This window comes from Pelmatolapia mariae, linkage group LG4 (assembly GCF_036321145.2).
Source record: "Pelmatolapia mariae isolate MD_Pm_ZW linkage group LG4, Pm_UMD_F_2, whole genome shotgun sequence".
In the NCBI taxonomy this organism is placed as follows: Eukaryota; Metazoa; Chordata; class Actinopteri; order Cichliformes; family Cichlidae; genus Pelmatolapia; species Pelmatolapia mariae.
Window position 1 is genome coordinate 22859216 of NC_086230.1, and position 18386 is coordinate 22877601.

Consider the following 18386-nt stretch of genomic DNA (forward strand, 5'->3'; position numbering starts at 1 on the left):
GTTTCTGTGTCAGCACCGTCACACCACTCACACCTGCAAACAACAAGACATGGAGTCAAGAGAAACACACTGACATTTAAATGTAACATGAGTTCTATTCTTAAGTATATTTTAGACTCTTTACATGTTGGAGAAGTGATGAGAGCACAGAGAGTCACCAGCATGTTGACAGTGTGGGCTAAGAACTGAGTGGAGAGATGATGGTGGAAGAGCTATTTAATACAACTAACAGGAGGAGGAGCATTGGAAGTTCCTTTATCTTGCCTGTATTACTGATATTATTATTATCACTGGTGTTGGTAATTTCTTTTTTTCTCTCTCTCTTCATTTTTTTTTTAATGTTTGTTTGTTAAATTTTGAAATAGTTACTCTCTCCACATCCAAAATGAGACAGCATTGTAGTTGGTTATATTTGGTACTTGAACTTGCGCTGTATTCAAAAATTAAACTTTGATTTAAATTTTGCTAAATTTAAATTTATCACCGTTGAGACAAGACTGTTAGATATTGTTAATACAAATCATCTCAAAACATTTTGAGATTTTTTGGATGATGCTGAGGTTCTTGTATATTTACCTGACTAAATGTTACGTTAGTGACTACTTTCACACAAACTGAAAAATTATTCCGTTCACTAAAAAGGAAAACGAATAATTAATCCATGTTATAGAAAGGACCTGACACCTACACAATGTTGGAGGATTGTTGATGTTTTATTTACACTTCAAGTTCTTTGATCAGAATGCTTGTGCAGCTTTTCAGCTTTCTAGTTCACAGCATAGCTCTCTCCTCCAGTCCAAGTCACCTCCTGATATAGGGAGAGCCTGATTAGCTGATCATCCCCAGCTGCAGTTAAGTAGCAGAGAGGGTTGTTAATCAGTGCTGGATGGAGCAAACACCGTCAGCACAGGAGCACAGAGACTGCAGCCTGAAAATACACAAAGGACATTTAGAAACTATAAATGCCATAAAAAAGTCAAAACTACAAAAGTTATAAAAAACAGAAAAGTCTGAAAGTGTAGCAAGAAAAAGCCGTGGAGAATGTTAAGCTGCCTGTAACATTGTTCAGCATGACTGCTTTAGTGTTGAGTAGGTGATGGTCTGGAAGGCATATCCAAGGAGTGACACACAGACCTCTACAGGCTTGCCAACAGCACCCTGACTGTCATTAGGTATCAAATATAATCCTTGAACGCATTGCTGAACCCTGTGGTGGTGCAGTCCAGTACCTACTACTGGTGTACAACAATACTTATGAGGAGAGAGCATACAGGCAGTTCCTGAAGACCAAGTGAACTGTACAAGAGTAGAGTTGAGAGCAGAGCTGCAGTAAAGATTAGTTATAGACCTGGAATCCATTTATTTTATTTTATTATGAAAAGTTATTAGACCAAACCAAAGAAGTATACAGTTAACTGCCTTTAATTTACCAAATTATAGTGAAATGCAGCCTGAAAATATAATAATATAAATCACATTTTGTAGTCAGGGAAAGTCCCATCTCACTTTACAGAGAGCTGCATGAAGTTATAAAAGATACCGAGAAATGCAGATGGATCCTGGGCAGGAAGAGAGGGAGGAGGAGATGTGATTCTTCATTAACTGAGTGTGAAGATTTAGTTACAAATTTACAACCGACGTTTTAAACCAGTGTCACCTTTCCCTTTGTGCAGTGAGGCAGAATTGCTTAATGATAATCTCCAGTCTATAAAATATGGAACAGCATGCATTTTCGGGGAATTTATTTTTTTATATATTTATTTAACAAACTTAAAGTGGAAATTTCACAAATGTGGTTACACACTGATTATGTTCTCATATCTTCCCCCTCCTAAAATGTAACAATTTCAGGTTTGTCATTCTGAATTTATGTTAGTGGCTACGTTAAAAATATATTCTTGTTTACTTAAAAGGAAAACAAATGATGTATATCCAATGCTTTTATTGATATATGAAAAACAGCAGTTCCTCTGAATATCTGCAAATAAACACATGACTTAAACATTTTGCTTTATTCTGATTTCTAACATGTAAAGACTGTAATAAGCAAACAGTGCTGTAAAGAAGCAGACTTTAAATGCACACTCTGGTCCTCGACTATTCAGTGGGACATTTTGACTTCTTGATGGTTTTCTCTGAAGTCTGCGAGCCCAAAGACACTTTACATGTATAAACCTTATCCATGTTCCAGTCTGATGTCTGGATGGTCAGAGAGCTGCTGATTTGGTAAGTCTGGTCTGGTCTCTGAACAGCAGTGCTGGTAGAGATCTCACTGCTCACTGGACTCCCACCAGCCAACCAGCTCACATCTGCAAAAGGCACAGACTGACTGGACAGACAGACCAGAGAAGCTGTGCTGGACTGGAGCTCAGCATTGGACGGAGGGAAGACTGTCAGGACAGGAGGAGGGAGGCTGGAGCCTGAAAATACATGAAAGATGTTCAGAAAACAAAAAAAACAAAAACAGAAGAATGAAAGGAAAGAAGGAAACTAGAAATGAAGTCATAAAACCAGAAGGAATCAAGAAGAGTCAATATGGAATAAACATAACATTTGTTTTGGAATTAGAAGAAAACAAAACTAATGTGATTGCAAAAGTATAGAAAAAATAATCCAACATATCATTTGAATTTCTTTTTACATTTCTCCAAAATAAAATATGACTAGTTACTGTTTAACTTTTTATGTAAAACATCTTGGATTTAATTGTACAGGTTTCTGCATAACATGTCAGCTAATGTGAATTATTTTCTTTCATTTCAAAGAAAACTGTTAAGCCAGGTTATTATCACTTGAAAATAATTTTGAACATTAGTAACACTGTTAACTGCTATTGAAAAAAGAGAAAACAGGCCTTAAATGCCAACCTAAAAGTCAATTAAAACATTATGAGAATGATAAGAGCGAAAAACAACATATTTCACATCATTTTCAGTGAACAACATTTATATAAAAATATACAAATTTGTTTTGAAAGCTTTTCATATTTTTTTAAATACAACTAACCATGTTTTCTGTACATACGACAACATGAAACTATTTTAATTTGTACAAAATCATAAAAAATGATGCTGAACAAGAAACATATTGAATTAAGTAGTCATCAGCAGATTTTTGCAAAATCTCTCTTGTTTTATGTTCAGTTAAAAAGTACTTACCTGTTACAATCAGCTTGGTGCCTTGTCCAAATACCACAGTGATTCAGTTTGTATACATGGCTGTACAAAAACCTCCTGACTGTCACTGATGAGGGGAGAGGAACTGAAACATCCTGTTGAGACCAACTTGTACTGTCAACATCTCATTCACTTCAACTGTTTGTATTTTATAACTGTCTCTCTCTCTGTGTGTAGTCATGTTTGTTCCTTTGTGTCACTTGTTTTGTGTAAGACTTAATGAAGTCCTCATTACTGATCTGAATTAAACAGAGCTTCACTGTCTCTCAATAAGATTTTGGTCACAGTCTGGTTCACTATGATGGTGGTTTGTTGGGAGAGTCTTCCCATGTCTGACAGGAACTCACTGCAGAGTCTCCTGTCTCTGCATGATTGATAATAGATTTGAAATCAGTGTTTGATCAATATGTATGAGGAGAATCCTGCTTAAAATGCAGGTGAGCTGTAAAAATGACAAAATCTCAGAACTGAGGCGCTTTTTTAATGTTGCATTTGAGCAGGTTAAAGGTTTAAAAAAAAAAGAATAAAAAAATGAGCAATCCAATGTTTAATAACATATTATATGAAGTTAGTCCAATTGAGAAAACTCAGTGTAACGTACGATCTTCAAGTGAAATAGCCAAGAAAGCATGTGCTCAAGAGGTTTTTGCCACAGTGTGAACAACAGTGTCTTCTGTTTCTGTGCGCTTGATAGTTAAGTGGTAAGTTATATTTGATGAGGATTTAGAGTTGAATCTGTCTAAGGGGAATCTTGTTTCAAAGCTGGCTGAGCTGTCAGAATACAGACATCTTAGAACATACAGAGGAACCCCTCCAGGAACTTGTTTAACCAGCTAACAGGGTTGGCAAGATGGCGTCGTAGCGTGAACACTCGTCTTGCTGAGTTCCGGTGAGGTTCCCTGATTATCCGTCTAAAATACGTGTTCACCTGGTGAAACGTTACAAATGTGCGTGGGAGTAACTCTATAATGAGTCTGGACGACTATTTTTCTAAAATGCCTAACGCCAGGTCTAAGAAAAAGACAGCTCCGACTGTGCAAGCTAGCGACATTGTGGATCCTACTGCGGCTGAGCCTGAAGAAGCTAACGCCAGCGACACAGAAGTCACCGCTGACGCCGAGGAAACTGGGAGTGACATCAACCCGAACATCCTCGCGGCTTTGAATAAGATAACCGACAGCATTACAACTTTGTTGGATGTTAAAGTTGATACCGTACTGGCCGCGATCCGCGAACAGACATCTCGGATCCAGGCCCTGGCAACGCGGGTGGGTGATGCCGAGACACGAATCTCAGGCGTGGAAGACACGGCAGATGTACTGCAGGCAAAAGTGGCACAACTCGAAAAACAAGTAACTGACATGGCAGACCATATGGATGATTTAGAGAACCGCAGCCGCAGATGTAACCTTCGCTTGGTCGGGCTACCCGAGGGCACGGAGGGAAATGATGTTGTCGCTTTCATGGAGACATGGCTCCCCTCCTATCTCAATCTCACAACTAAAAATGGGAAGATCAAGCTAGACCGCGCTCACCGCTCTCTAGCACCGAAGCCGGACACCAGCCAGCGCGCCAGACCCATCATCATGAAGCTTCACAACTTTGCTGATAAACAACGAGTGATGGCCGCAGCTCGGCGCCTGGCTACACAGCCGAACCAGCCAACAGACCGGATCAAAGTTTCCTTCTTTAATGATTATTCGGCGGCGGTAGCCAAGAAACGCAAGGCTTTTGACGAGGTGAAGAGCTGCCTGAGGAAGAAGAATGTGGATTATGCGCTTCTATACCCCGCCATACTGAGGCTGTCTGCCAACGGCAAGGAGAAGAGATTTCATACACCGGAGGCAGCTGCGTCTTACGCGGAATTGCTGCCCTGAACCCCCGTAACCACCGGAGTGTTCCTTTTATTCACATTGTGCCTTATGAACCAGTGTGAGTATCTGCCGAATCTAGGCGTATGTAACTCTCTCTTTTCGTTTCCGCTGCTTATTAGCAACCAGGTGAAATGTCCCACCTCATCGGGCACCGGACAGACTGTGTTTTCGTCTATGAGTAGGCGTGAGTTAAGCGCGTGCAATGCCTTTCGGCTTCTCCGACAGGCAGGAGGAGATTGGTTTTTTCCTACACGTTTAGTAGGGCTGTTGCCAAATTATTGTTCTTTGAATGTTCCATCACGCAGCTCTTTCTTGCTCTTTTTTCATTTTATTGTTTTATTTTTCATTTTACTGTTTCATTTTCAACCAGGGTGTGGTGAATCTTTTGGCTCAATATGCTTTGTATGATACATGAATAAGATTAACAATGAATAGGCTGCGAATATGTACCTGGAATGTACGAGGGGTTCACAGCCCTATTAAGAGGAGAAAAATATTTACTTGTCTAAAAAAGGACGGTATAGATGTTGCTATGTTACAAGAGACACATCTTGATAACAATGAGCACTTAAAGTTACAACAAGGATCATATGGACAAGTATTTTTCTCATCCTTCACTACAAGAAGCAGGGGAGTGGCAGTGTTGATTAGGAAAAATGTACCTTTTATAGTAACTGACTGTGTTAAAGATCTGAAGGGCCGCTACGTGATAGTCAAGGGAATTTTGCAAGGTCAAAATATTTTAATATTGAATGTTTATTTTCCACCTGCCCACCCAACTACCTTTCTTACCAAAATGTTTCTGGATTTAACCCCATTTCTTCCTAACTCTACCATTATTGTTGGTGGTGATTTTAATTTAATATTAAATCCGCTTATGGACAAATTTCCACATAGCATTGCATCCCCCTCTCCTCAGGCCAAAATGCTTCAGGCTTTATGCGACGAGTTTGGGCTTGTCAATGCTTGGAGATGCACTCACCCCTCCGATAAGCAATACACATTTTTCTCGGCTCCGCATAAGTCCCAAACTAGAATTGATTACTTTTTTCTGCCAAAAACTGACCTGTGTTCAGTCGTATCATGCGACATAACCAGTATAATCATCTCAGATCACGCTAGAGTAATTATGGATCTTAATCTTAGAGCTGCGCCTCATAGGTCCCTCATAAGCTGGAGGCTTAATACGATTATTCTTAAGGATGAAGAATTTACCTCTACCTTTTCTACCGAACTTAAAGCATTCTTGAATATCAATACTCCGTCAGCTAGTAATGCCTCTGTTTTATGGGAAACATGCAAAGCTTATGCGAGAGGGCTAATTATTTCGTATTCTGCAACAAAGAAGCGACAACGGATGGAGAAACAAAAATCTTTAGAGAGTGAATTGATGGATAAAGAAAAAACATACATTGCCTCACCGTCACCACCATTGTGGCAAGAAATAACTGCGCTCAGATCAGCGCTGAATTGCCTTCTTACCAGAGATGCAGAGAAGAAAATTAAATACACTAGGCAGAGGTTTTACGAGCATGGAGATAAGGCAGGTAAATGTCTGGCGTACTATGTTAAGAAGCGTGCAGAATCTAATACCATCGCAGCGGTATCTGATGAAGGAGGCCACAAGGTATATGAAAACAAACTGATAAATAACTGTGTTAAGAAGTTTTACAAAACCCTGTACTCTTCCCAACAAGTTCCAGAGGGGGAGCAGCTAATGCACAATTTCTTTACCCAATTCGACTTACCAAATCTGTCAGAAGAACAGAAGACTGCCCTTAACAGCCCCATAACTAAGACCGAAGTGATCAAGGCTATTAAAACATTACAAAATGGAAAGTCACCAAAATGGAAAGCCTGACGGCTTCTGTTGTGAATTTTATAAACAGTTTCAAAATATTCTTGTAGAACCTCTTCTTGATATGTTCAACCACTTCTTCATTACAGGTGAATTCCCGCAGACACTGAAGGAGGCCAATATTTCCTTAATTCTAAAGAAAGGGAAGTGTCCTGATTTGTGTGGGTCCTACAGACCTATAGCCCTCTTAAATGTGGATAGGAAACTACTTTCTAAAATCTTGGCCTCTCGCCTAGAAAACTTCTTACCTGTACTGATAAGGGAGGACCAGACAGGCTTTATAAAGGGTCGAAATTCAGCCACCAATGTTAGACGCTTACTGAACGCTATTGTAGCTTTTAAGCAAAAATCTATTAACGGCCTGGTGCTTTCTCTCGATGCAGAGAAAGCATTCGACCGAATTGAGTGGTCTTATTTATTATATACACTGGGCAAATTCGGCTTAGGGGAGAATTTTATAAAATGGGTCAAAGTTATCTACAATGGTCCACAGGCAGCAGTCCTGACTAATGGACTTAGGTCTGATTACTTCAACACTCATAGGGGAGTGATGCAGGGCTGCCCCTTGTCGCCCCTTCTATTCGCTCTGGCCATAGAGCCACTTGCCGAGGCCATAAGGGTGACACCCACAATACGTAGTTTAGAGATTGGACAGCTGTGTCATAAAATAACCTTATACGCGGATGACGTTTTAATTCTTTTGACTAACCCTGAAACATCCGTACCTAGTCTCATTGAGGTGATTGACAGATTTAGCTGTTTCTCTGGCTATAAAATCAATCTGGCTAAATCAGAGGCCATGCCTCTTGGTACTCTTTCTACAATGCCAACTACTGTTCCTTCCTTTCCTTTTAAATGGTCTCCCAATGGATTTGTGTACTTGGGAATCTTTATTACCCCATCTTTCGATCAACTGTACAAAGCCAACTTCACACCCTTATTTGGCAAACTCAAACAAGACCTAGAGCGATGGGCGTCACTCCCTGTCTCCTGGCTAGGACGCATTGCCCTGATCAAAATGAATGTGCTGCCTAGGCTATTGTATCCTATCCAAATGATCCCCGTCTTGTTCTCTAAAAGGGTACTGAAGGACATAAACGGTTGGCTCACCTCTTTCATCTGGAATAAGCGTAGACCTAGGCTCAAGATGGCAGTATTACACCTGCCAAGCTCCATGGGCGGCTTGGACTTACCTAATATTAAAATGTATCAGCTTTCTGCCCATTTAAGATTTGTGAACGACTGGGTTAAGGGTAAAACTTCAATCTGGTCGGATATTGAGACAGCTCTGTCACAATGCAAACTAAGTGATTTATTATTTTGTAATGATTTTAAAGAAATTAAAGTCCTCTGCACAAATCCTGTAACAATCAACACCCTAAAAGCATGGCGACTTGTCCGCCGTCTTGAGGGAAGATCAAAAATAACATCAACCTTTACCCCAATAATAAATAACCCTGCTTTCCCTCCGGGTTCCTCGGACCCCGGCTTTCAACGATGGTCTGATAAGAATATTAAGTCTCTTGGTGATCTTTTCTCAGGTGATAAACTCATGTCATTTGAACAACTTACCAACAGTTACAAATTGCCAAAACAAGATTTCTTTTACTTTTTGCAAATAAGACATTATATCACTCACAGTATAACCCTTATTGAGCACCCTGAAATATCTGATGTTGAGAAAATTTTGTTTAAGCAACAGCTGAAAGTGTCTCTGAGTTCATTTTACCATGTACTTAATGGTTTGACTACCACTGATGTGCAGGGGGTCAGAGGTGTGTGGGAGAAGGAGCTGTCGACAACCATAGACGAAGAAAAGTGGGATACCATTTGGTCTCTTGCAAAAAGGATTTCAATTTGTACTCGGACAAGAGCAATACAATTTAAGATCTTACACAGATTACATATATCGCCTCACCGCAGACACCTCTTCAACCGCTCTCTTTCCCCTATGTGTCTCAAGTGTAAAATTGATGTGGGGACTTTAACTCACTGCTTTTGGTTTTGTCACAAACTTCAAAGATACTGGGTTGAAATTACAGGTGAAATGGGGAGAATCTTCCACGCTGATATAGAGATGGACCCTATATCCCTGATTCTAGGTTTTCCAAGTGGCCACCTAAAAGCAGCAGCCAACAAAAGATTGTATAACATTCTAACATTTGCAGCCAGGAAAAATATCCTCTTGCAATGGGTCAGTGATAAGACTCCCACTGTCTGTGGCTGGCGCAAAATAATTTTCGAACTGATTCCTCTGGAATACCTCACCAACGTTATACACCACAGTGTGGGTCAGTTCTACAGAGTGTGGCACCCTTTTTTGGACTATATCGGACCAGACCTTTCCGCCATCTTATTAAAAGGACTGTTGCGCACGTGATCACCACCCGGGCGCTGTAAGAATAACCTACCACCTCTTGTATTATGTTGTATTATGCCATATTTAAGAGCTGTTGTGTACGTTCTGTGTTTGTACTGTTTTGTTGTTTTGTGTCTGGTGTCGCAGACACTGCCTTGTTAAAGGAAAAAAAGGAAAAACTGCAATAAAAACAATGACGAAAAAAAAAAAAAACAGCTAACAGAATTCGTATCATCTCTTTCTACGTTGCAGTTGACAACAGCTTGTTGACCTGAAGAAACTGTGTGGACAGCAGCCGTCTGGGTCAATGCTATCACTGCATCAACATCTCCCTACAATGACATAGAAAAAACAAAACAAGTCAAAGGTCAAAGCTTTACTTTAAAATATACAAACTGTAAAACAGACGAGTAGAACATCTCACTGTCGGAGCAATGGTGAACTTGAAGAGGATCCACAGCATGTTCTCTGTGTTTGGTGAAACTGTTGAGCAGGGGTAAGAGGGTTATAGTGAGAAGAGAAGAGACACCGAATCTTGTAAAGACCCAGAGGAGAAGAGAAGTATAAGAAAAGGAGATTTTGCAAAACAGCTTTCATTCATAGATTAAACCTAAACATGTTTCATTGGATCAACTAATAGTAATAATTTTTAAATTCATATAATGGAGACTCCATGTATATGCATTACAGCAAGTAAATTAAATACTGACCAATTGTCCAAGTAAAAATATTTCTAAAGGCCCTACTGATGTGAAATTCTCACCAGATGTCAGAAACAACCTATCCAATTCACACATGCAAAGAAATCAAACCATAGATTTCCATAAATTCAGTCACATGTAATAATGAGAAATGATTCAAAGAAAAAGTATTGAACACAGTTACTGAAATTTATTTAATACTTTGTATAAAAGTCTTTGTTGGTGGTGACAACTTCAAGATGCCTCCTGTATGGAAAAAACTAGTCGCATTGCATGTCTCAGGTGTGATTTTGTGCTGCTGCTGTTTCACATCTGACACCTCAGCCATTTCACACCTCCTCTACTCTCCCTGCTCACTACTCCCACCCCCAACCACAGCATCCAGCACACATCCAACACACGACTCCAGCCTGTCTCTCTCAACCACCCAGGTTAGGAGGGAACTGAGGAGGATTAAAGCTAAGAAGGCAGTGGGTCCAGATGACATCAGCTCAAGGGCTGTCAGGCAATGTTCCCTCTAATTTTTCATGTGTCTGAGCGAACACACAAACTCCCCTTAGACCACTGTGAGCAACAGCAGACGTGTACACTGTGGTCACGCCAGTATCGAATCCATCCAATTTACATGGTTTATTAAAATAATCAAATTACAGCATTTACATTTACGTTAGAATACTTTTAATTAACTGCTTTAGCCCACTTACAATGAAAATGTAAAAAAATCTTGTTCATGACCTGTGTAGTATGTTAACACTATTGGAAGTAAAATTAACTTGAACTCCAATTTTGAAAACACAACTTTCTTTCTTTTTTTTTTTTATAAAGCTCTGACTTGTATTATGAGTGTGAGTCTGTGGTCTGGGAGAGAGTCCTGTAACTCTCTGTCTGCAAAATACAGTATATAATGACCAATGTTCCCTCTAAGCTGCGTGCGTGCGCACGCAATTGCGCACTGCTGGCATGGTCTCTGCGCACAGAAAATCTGCATTGCGCACAAAAAAAAAATCTGAAGAAACGGTAAAAACTGCATTTTATAAGGAAAGCGCTCAAAAGCACTCTCCGCCTGTGAGCAAAAACAAAACCAAAAAACCCCACCCTTTCCTATTGGTGGAAAAATGTACCATGTCGACCAATCAAAAAATGATATGGCAACATGGCATTTAGATGTTTAGGAAGGGGGAAGTTTTAGCAGTGACGGCGGTGTTTTGAGATGTGAGAGATTTTCGACGTTTAGCGCAAATCTTGTGTAGTTAGTGTGTAGTGTAGTCAATAGTTTTGTTGTGTGTGTCAGAACAATGAGGCGACTACTGAATGTTACAGGTGTTACAGGAGGGATACATCTCCTGTTGTCAGGCTTGCAGGTATCAGGCTGTTGTTCTCCTTTATCTCATAGTGGACAGAAATTATTTTTTGGAGTGGCACAAATAATTTGTTTGAAATGTTTATTTAAAAAACCGCCTTGGCTGCATTTTTAGGTAAACAGCTGCAAAAAACTTTGTTGTTTGCATAACTCTTTTACTTTTTTGAAGAAGTAACTATATAATTAATGGCCCAACATTGGTCATTATCAATGTTCCCTCTAAGCTGCGCGCGTGCGCAATTGCGCACTGCTGGCACGGTCTCTGCGCACAGAAAATCTCCGTTGCACACAAAAAAAATCTAACCTCAATTGAAATTACAATAAACACGTTAACAATTCTGTTTTGCAGTGTTAGTCAGTAAGTGACTGGCTGCTCCCGTATGGGATTAGAACGATGCCACCTTATCCCATAGTCCAGCCAATGATGCGATTCACATTCATATATACGCAGCTAATCAACGTTGTTGACAGGCTATGACAGCGTCCTTATGTGCCGACACTGGTGTTTTAGCTAGCAAAGCGGCGTGGCTGATGTGGAGTGAAGCCACGTTAATGACAACTTGTACAACCATTGGAGATGTGAGCAGGACAGATGGAACAATTGACGGAAAAAGTGTGGACTTTATACCAGTTTTTAAATTGTGTTGATAGGCCACGTAAAACCAGAGTTATGATAAAAATATATGCAATGTTTGGTTTTCTTCCTGAATACTATCGTTGTTTATATTTACTGCGGGAAGAAACGGTAAAAACGGCATTTTATAAGGAAAACGCTCGAAAGCACTCTCCGCCTGTGAGCAAATATACTATGTGGACCAATCAAAAAATGATATGGCAACATGGCATTTAGATGTTTAGGAAGAGGGAAGTTTTAGGAGTATTTAAGGAGTTTAGGAGGAGTTTGAGATGTGAGAGATTTGCGACGTTTAGCGCAAATCTTGTGTAGTTAGTGTGTAGTGTAGTCAATAGTTTTGTTGTGTGTGTGTCAGAACAATAAGGCGACTGCTGAATGTTAAAGGTGTTACAGGAGTGATACATCTCCTGTTGTCAGGCCTGCAGATATCAGGCTGTTGTTCTCCTTTATCTCATAGTGGACAGGAATTATTTTTTGGAGTGGAACAAATAATTTGTGTGGCATCAAATTTGATGCAGAACAGCTGATTGTTCTGTAAATAGTTTGAAATGTTTATTTAAAAAACCGCCTTGGCTGCATTTTTAGGTAAACAGCTGCAAAACACTTTGTTGTTTGCAAAACTCAGTTACTTCTTTGAAGAAGTAACTATATAATTAATTCCCCAACATTGGTCATTATATACTGTATTTTGCAGACAGAGGGTTACAGGACTGTCTCCCAGACCACAGACTCATACTCATAATACAAGTCAGAGCAAAAAAAAAAGTTGTGTTTTCAAAATTGGAGTTCAAGTTATTTTTCCTTTCAATAGTGTTAACATACTACACAGGTCATGAACAAGATTTTTTTACATTTTCATTGTAAGTGGGCTAAAGCAGTTAATTAAAAGTAGTCTAACATAAATGTAAATGCTGTAATTTGATTATTTTAATAAACCATGTAAATTGGATGGATTCGATGCTGGGGTGACCACAGTGCACACGTTTAATGTTGCTCATGGTGGTCCAAGGGATCCGCTCAGGGAGTTTGTGTGTTCGCTCAGACACATGAAAAATTAGAGGGAACATTGTTCACGAGTGGACCATCACCTCACAACATGGGTACTGGACTACCTCACCGACTGACCACAGTATGTAAGAACTCAGGTCTGTGTGTCGGACGGGGTCATCTGCAGTACGGTGGCCCCACAAGGAATAGTTCTGGCTCCGTTCCTCTTCACCATCTACACTGCAGACTTCTCCCACAACTCCACCCAGTGCTTCCTGCAGAAGTGCTCTGATGACTCTGCTATAGTCGGCCTCATCACTGATGGGGACGACAAGGACTACAGAACACTGACCCAATGCTTTGTGGACTGGTGGCAGCAGAACTACCTCCAGATCAACACTGGAAAATCAAGGAGCTGGTGATAAAACTTCTGCTGGCACAAATATCCTCCACAAGGTATGGACATTGAGGCTGTGGATAGCTACAGGTATCTTGGTGTTCATCTGAACAATAAACTGGACTGGACTCAAAATTCAGATGCTCTCTACAGAAAAGGGCAGAGCAGGCTGTACCTGCTGCAGAGGCTCAGGTCTTTTGGAGTGAAGGGCCCACTCCTGAAGACTTTCTATGATTTTGTTGTGGCCTCAGCCATCCTTTACGGTGTGGTCTGCTGGGGCAGCAGCATCTCTGCTGGGGACAGGAAGAGACTGAACAGGCTGATCCAGATGGACAGCTCTGTTCTAGGATGCCCTCTGGACCCAGTGGAGGTGGTGAGTGACAGGAGAATGGTGGCTAAGCTGTCATCCCTGTTGGACAACATCTCCCACCCCATGCAGGAGACTCTGACAGCACTGAGCAGCTACTTCAGTGGCAGGCTGCGGCACCCACGATGTGGGACGGAGAGATTCCCCAGTTCTTTCCTTCCTACTGCTGTCAGACTCACAACAAAGATTTCGCAGCTGACCAAACACACACATCCACACATGTGCAATAACACTAAATGTATTTTTTTCTGTTGTATATAGTATTTTATTCTATTGCATATAGTATGTTATTCTTTTTATCTTATCCTATTCTATTGTTTTTCTTAACATGGCATGTAATATGACACCAGAAGGGCAATTTTGGTTTCATCTGACCAGACTATATTCCCCCAGTATTTCACTGGCTTGTCTAAACTTTAAACACACTTCATCATGCATTTTCTTTAGCAATGGAGTCTTACATGGTGAGTGTGCAAACAGGCCATGGCGGTCAATGGCATGAATGCATTACTTAATGTTTTCTTTTAAACATTTGTACCTGCTGATTCCAGGCTTTTATGCAGCTCTCCATAAGTGGTCCTTGGCTCTTGGACAAGTCGTCTGATAATTTTTTTCATTCTTCTCTCTAAAATCATCCTGGTTTTGGCCAGTTTATCGTTGAATGATGTTCTTTTCACTTCTGTATTATGGCCCCATTGGAACCTTCAGTAGTTTAAAATTCTTCTGTAACCAGTGCCGTCATTATGTTCTCTGCCAATAGGCTAAGAAAGGTGTAGAGGCCTCACCGGTTTTATGCATCCTGACCTTTTATTTTTATTGCACTTCATTTGGGGAATGGCCTGATTACCGTACATTTGGAATATGAAACAAAGTAAAGAGATAGTCTCAACGGGATAGACAGAGGTGGCAAGTACAGACTTTCTTTACTTAAGTAGAAGTAAAGATACCCGGGTTAAAAAATACTCTGATTCACTCTTGATACTACTGACTCAAAAGAATCACAGTACAATAATTTCTAATATGAGCTTCAGTAGATTTTCTTAGTATACAGTGATCAGCTGACCTGCTGCTCTTTGTGGATTTACGCAACTGAATTCAACAAGATGCCATCAGTTTCATAAGCTATAATGCCCATCCCCTACACTGAAACTACACTGCTTATACTGTCTTTATACTAGAAAGTTAAGAGTCCAATAAAGTTGGAATTCAATGAGTTAACCTAAGCATCAAAATCTTAAATTCAAATTCATCTCAGCTACACTTGGTGTAACCTGCCTCTGACAGTGAGCACCAGAGGTACTGTGCAGCTGTCCAACACAATGCTTTACTGTGAATTCACCACATTAATGCAAGACAACCTGTTTATCTTGAATAAAACTACCCAGTATTTTCATGCAATATTTCAATAACACAAAGTTAATATACCTTAGTTTGATTTGCAGGATGTTTAATAATAATAATATATTATTATTATTGTTGTTGTTGTTGTTGTTGTTGTTGTTGTTGTTATTGTTATTATTATTACATTTATTGAAACATATCATATACAAATCTAATATATGATTAAAATTATAACATCACATGTAAGCTTTAAATCAGCACTTTTCAAAGCAACACTGAGCAGTCCTTACCTTTAAATCTAACCTCTCTTCTTCCTGTTCTGTCTGTCTTATTATATCTTTCTCCATCTCAGAGTGAAGTTATCTTTTCTCTTTTCTTTTGTGTCCCTGTGAAATACAGCAGCTGGACCTTTAGCTAGTAACACACTGTGTGACAAACTGCACACAAAGAGAATGTGTGTTTGCTGATGTTTGTTGAGCTGATATAAAAGTTGAATTTGAAATTACCTGTTACTTCCTTCAACGTCACTTCCTTCATGCCTGCTCCTCTTCTGTAGAGTTAGCTAGATTCTGAAGTAACACAAACACAACTTACAGACACCTGCACTTCTTCCAGCCCACTTTGGCTCCTGAGCATAAAAACTACAAATGAACCAAAAGTAACAAGTCCATTTTGAAATGTAAGGAGTCAAAAATACAGATATTTGTGTTAAAATGTAGGGAGTGAAAGTAAAAAGTTGAAAAATAAATTCTACTTAAGTACAGTAACAAAGTATTTGTACTTGGTTACTTCCCACCTCTGGCGATAGAGATCATGTTCCAAAGTCAAGTGAGCTGCCAGAATGACAAAACTGAGGAACCCCTCAAGGAATTTTTTTACACCATCTAACATAATTCAACCATTTCTCTCTGTTGCAACTGAGAACAACTTCTTGACTTGGAGAAACCTTGTGAACAGCAGGTATGTGGAGAGAACCTACCACTGCATTAACATCTGCCAACAAACAGAGAAAAACACGAGTGAAATATCTTTCTCCAAAGAGATGGGCTATGAAACAGATGAGAAGAACATTTTACACTTTAGAGAAGTGATGAGAGAGCAGACAGTCCCCAGCATGTTGTGAGTGTGAGGTGTAAACATCCTTTACTATTCAGCTGAGATACAAAAAGGATTGTAGTGAGAAGAGAAGCAACAGATAAAATTTAATTTAGCAGCATTTTCACTTCATATGGAATATTTTTTAACCTCATTGTGCAACTTTAACAAAATCTATTTAGGTTGATTAATGGCATTTACTGCAGCTAGAATGTGACAGTTATCAGAGTTTTAGACAATCGTTTGTCAAATTGGTATTATTTAAAAACATGCACATAATTGGTAGAATTATGTTAGATGCACATAATTGTGTATATATGTGACAATTTGCGTTCTTGGTGGTTTTCATATTCATCAGTATGTTATATACTTTCAGTGATGAATGTTAAAATCTATCAAAAAGAGTAATTCAGTGTTTATGAACAGACTGTCTGAAGTTGGTGGGTTTTCATTGATGAACATTAAAATAAATCAAAAAGAACAATGAAAAATAATATTTGAAGGTGGTGGGTTTACACTGAGTTTGTTGAATGGGTCTTTTGTCAGCATGTGAAAAAAGGAGCATCAAAAAGCAGAAGTAACAGTGGACAGGTTTTTGTCACAGTGTAAATCACTGTGATACGAACTCATTAACAGAGCCGTCCCACGTCTTACAGTAATAGACTGCAGAGTCTCCCTCCTCCACATTTTTGATGATCAAACGATAATCTGATGTTGACTGATGAGTGGATGTGAATTTTGGAGCAGAGAACCCAGAGCCATAGTCTGGAGAACTCCAGCTATGAAGCATCCTCAGCACAAACTGAGGAACTCCTCCTGGAATCTGTTTATACCACCGAGCATCATAGTTATCAACAGTCCCCAGGTTACAGTCCATGGTGGCTGTCTCTCCTTTCCTCACTGGTAAAACAGGAGGTTTCTGTGTCAGCACCGTCACACCACTCACACCTGCAAACAACATAAAGACATGGAGTCAAGAGAAACACACGCACATATGAATACAAAACATAACTTCTAATCTGAAGTATAAATGAGGTTCCATACATGTTAGAGCAGTGATGAGAGCACAGAGAGTCACCAGCATGTTGTCACTGTGTGTTGAGACTTGTAACTTGTAATGAGATTGCACTGTTTCTGTAGGATGAGCAGAGGAGGTGTGAACCATTAAATATGACACTGAAACTCAGAGAGACTGACAGGAGGAGGAGCTAAACCTGCATATTTTGTGATGTATTTGGGTGACTTATGTTCAGTGGAGGTTAATTCAATATTTGTATTAATAATTATTGGTGATAGTGATGTCTCCCTCCTCTCCCTTAAAATTGTGGTGTTATATTTTATTATTATAAATTGTTTACTATGTCCTTCATATTTATTATTGATGCTTTAAACATTACCAGTTTTTATGTTTGGACAAAAACAGAGCAGAACCCTGCTAACTGTTAGAATAACTGTTATAATTCCATAGTCAACATCCCCTAAAATGTATGAACTTTTATGTAAACACACACGAAACCGGAGTGGTTAGGGTTAGGAGAACATTTTATAAAATGTTATGTCATTAATAATTATAGAACAACTGAACAAAGAGTTCAAATATAGCGAATAATTTTAGTAATAGAATTGTGTGGGAACCCTTTTTTGTCACATGAGTTTTGTGGTATTTCTCACAAATTAAATCACTGTGGTACAGGTGTTTTGATATAGTTCCCCCGATTCACAAAAACAAATACCAGCGTCTCTCATCTACATCTTGAGAGTTAAACAATCAGATTTTTACTGGTGAGTAGATAGAAGAAGAAACCAGAGCCATCTGTTGGAGGGTTATCACTGTGACGCATATTAGTGCAAACTGATGAAACTGAGCACCACTGTTTCTAACACTCAGGATGCACCTGTACTAATTCTGGTGCATGATACTGGTGGTGAGTACCTGTTTGTACACAGGTGTGTACAAAAAGGTACTCACAGACATACACCATTGGTTGGCTGCTGCCTCTAAACATATCGTGATTTGTCGGCCTTGTGTGCTGCTCAATAACATTCAGTTATTTATCATTTACTCTTATTTATGCTTATGTTGGTTGTTCCTGTGGTTTCCATACTGTGTTGTTCTCTTTTTCCTTGTTTTTTTTCCAAGGAGGTTATCCAACAGACTTTCAGTGTCTTTTCTCTGTCTCTGTTTTTCTCTCTGTCTCCTTCTCTTGAGTCTCTTCCCAACTTCTCTTTTCTTCGTC

The 18386-nt window shown here is 39.5% G+C and overlaps 1 protein-coding gene across 1 annotated transcript; it reads right to left on the minus strand.

Annotated features, from left to right (window-relative positions):
* Nucleotides 1–1973: 1973 nt before the first annotated feature.
* On the minus strand, nt 1974–17233 carry LOC134625468 (immunoglobulin lambda-1 light chain-like). Its single transcript, XM_063470685.1, has 4 exons — nt 17194–17233; nt 16775–17097; nt 3159–3195; nt 1974–2420 (listed from the first exon to the last, which is right to left on the minus strand). The coding sequence occupies exons 1-4, from the start codon at nt 17231–17233 to the stop codon at nt 2098–2100; spliced, it is 723 nt and encodes a 240-aa protein (XP_063326755.1). The 3' UTR covers nt 1974–2097.
* Nucleotides 17234–18386: the final 1153 nt, after the last annotated feature.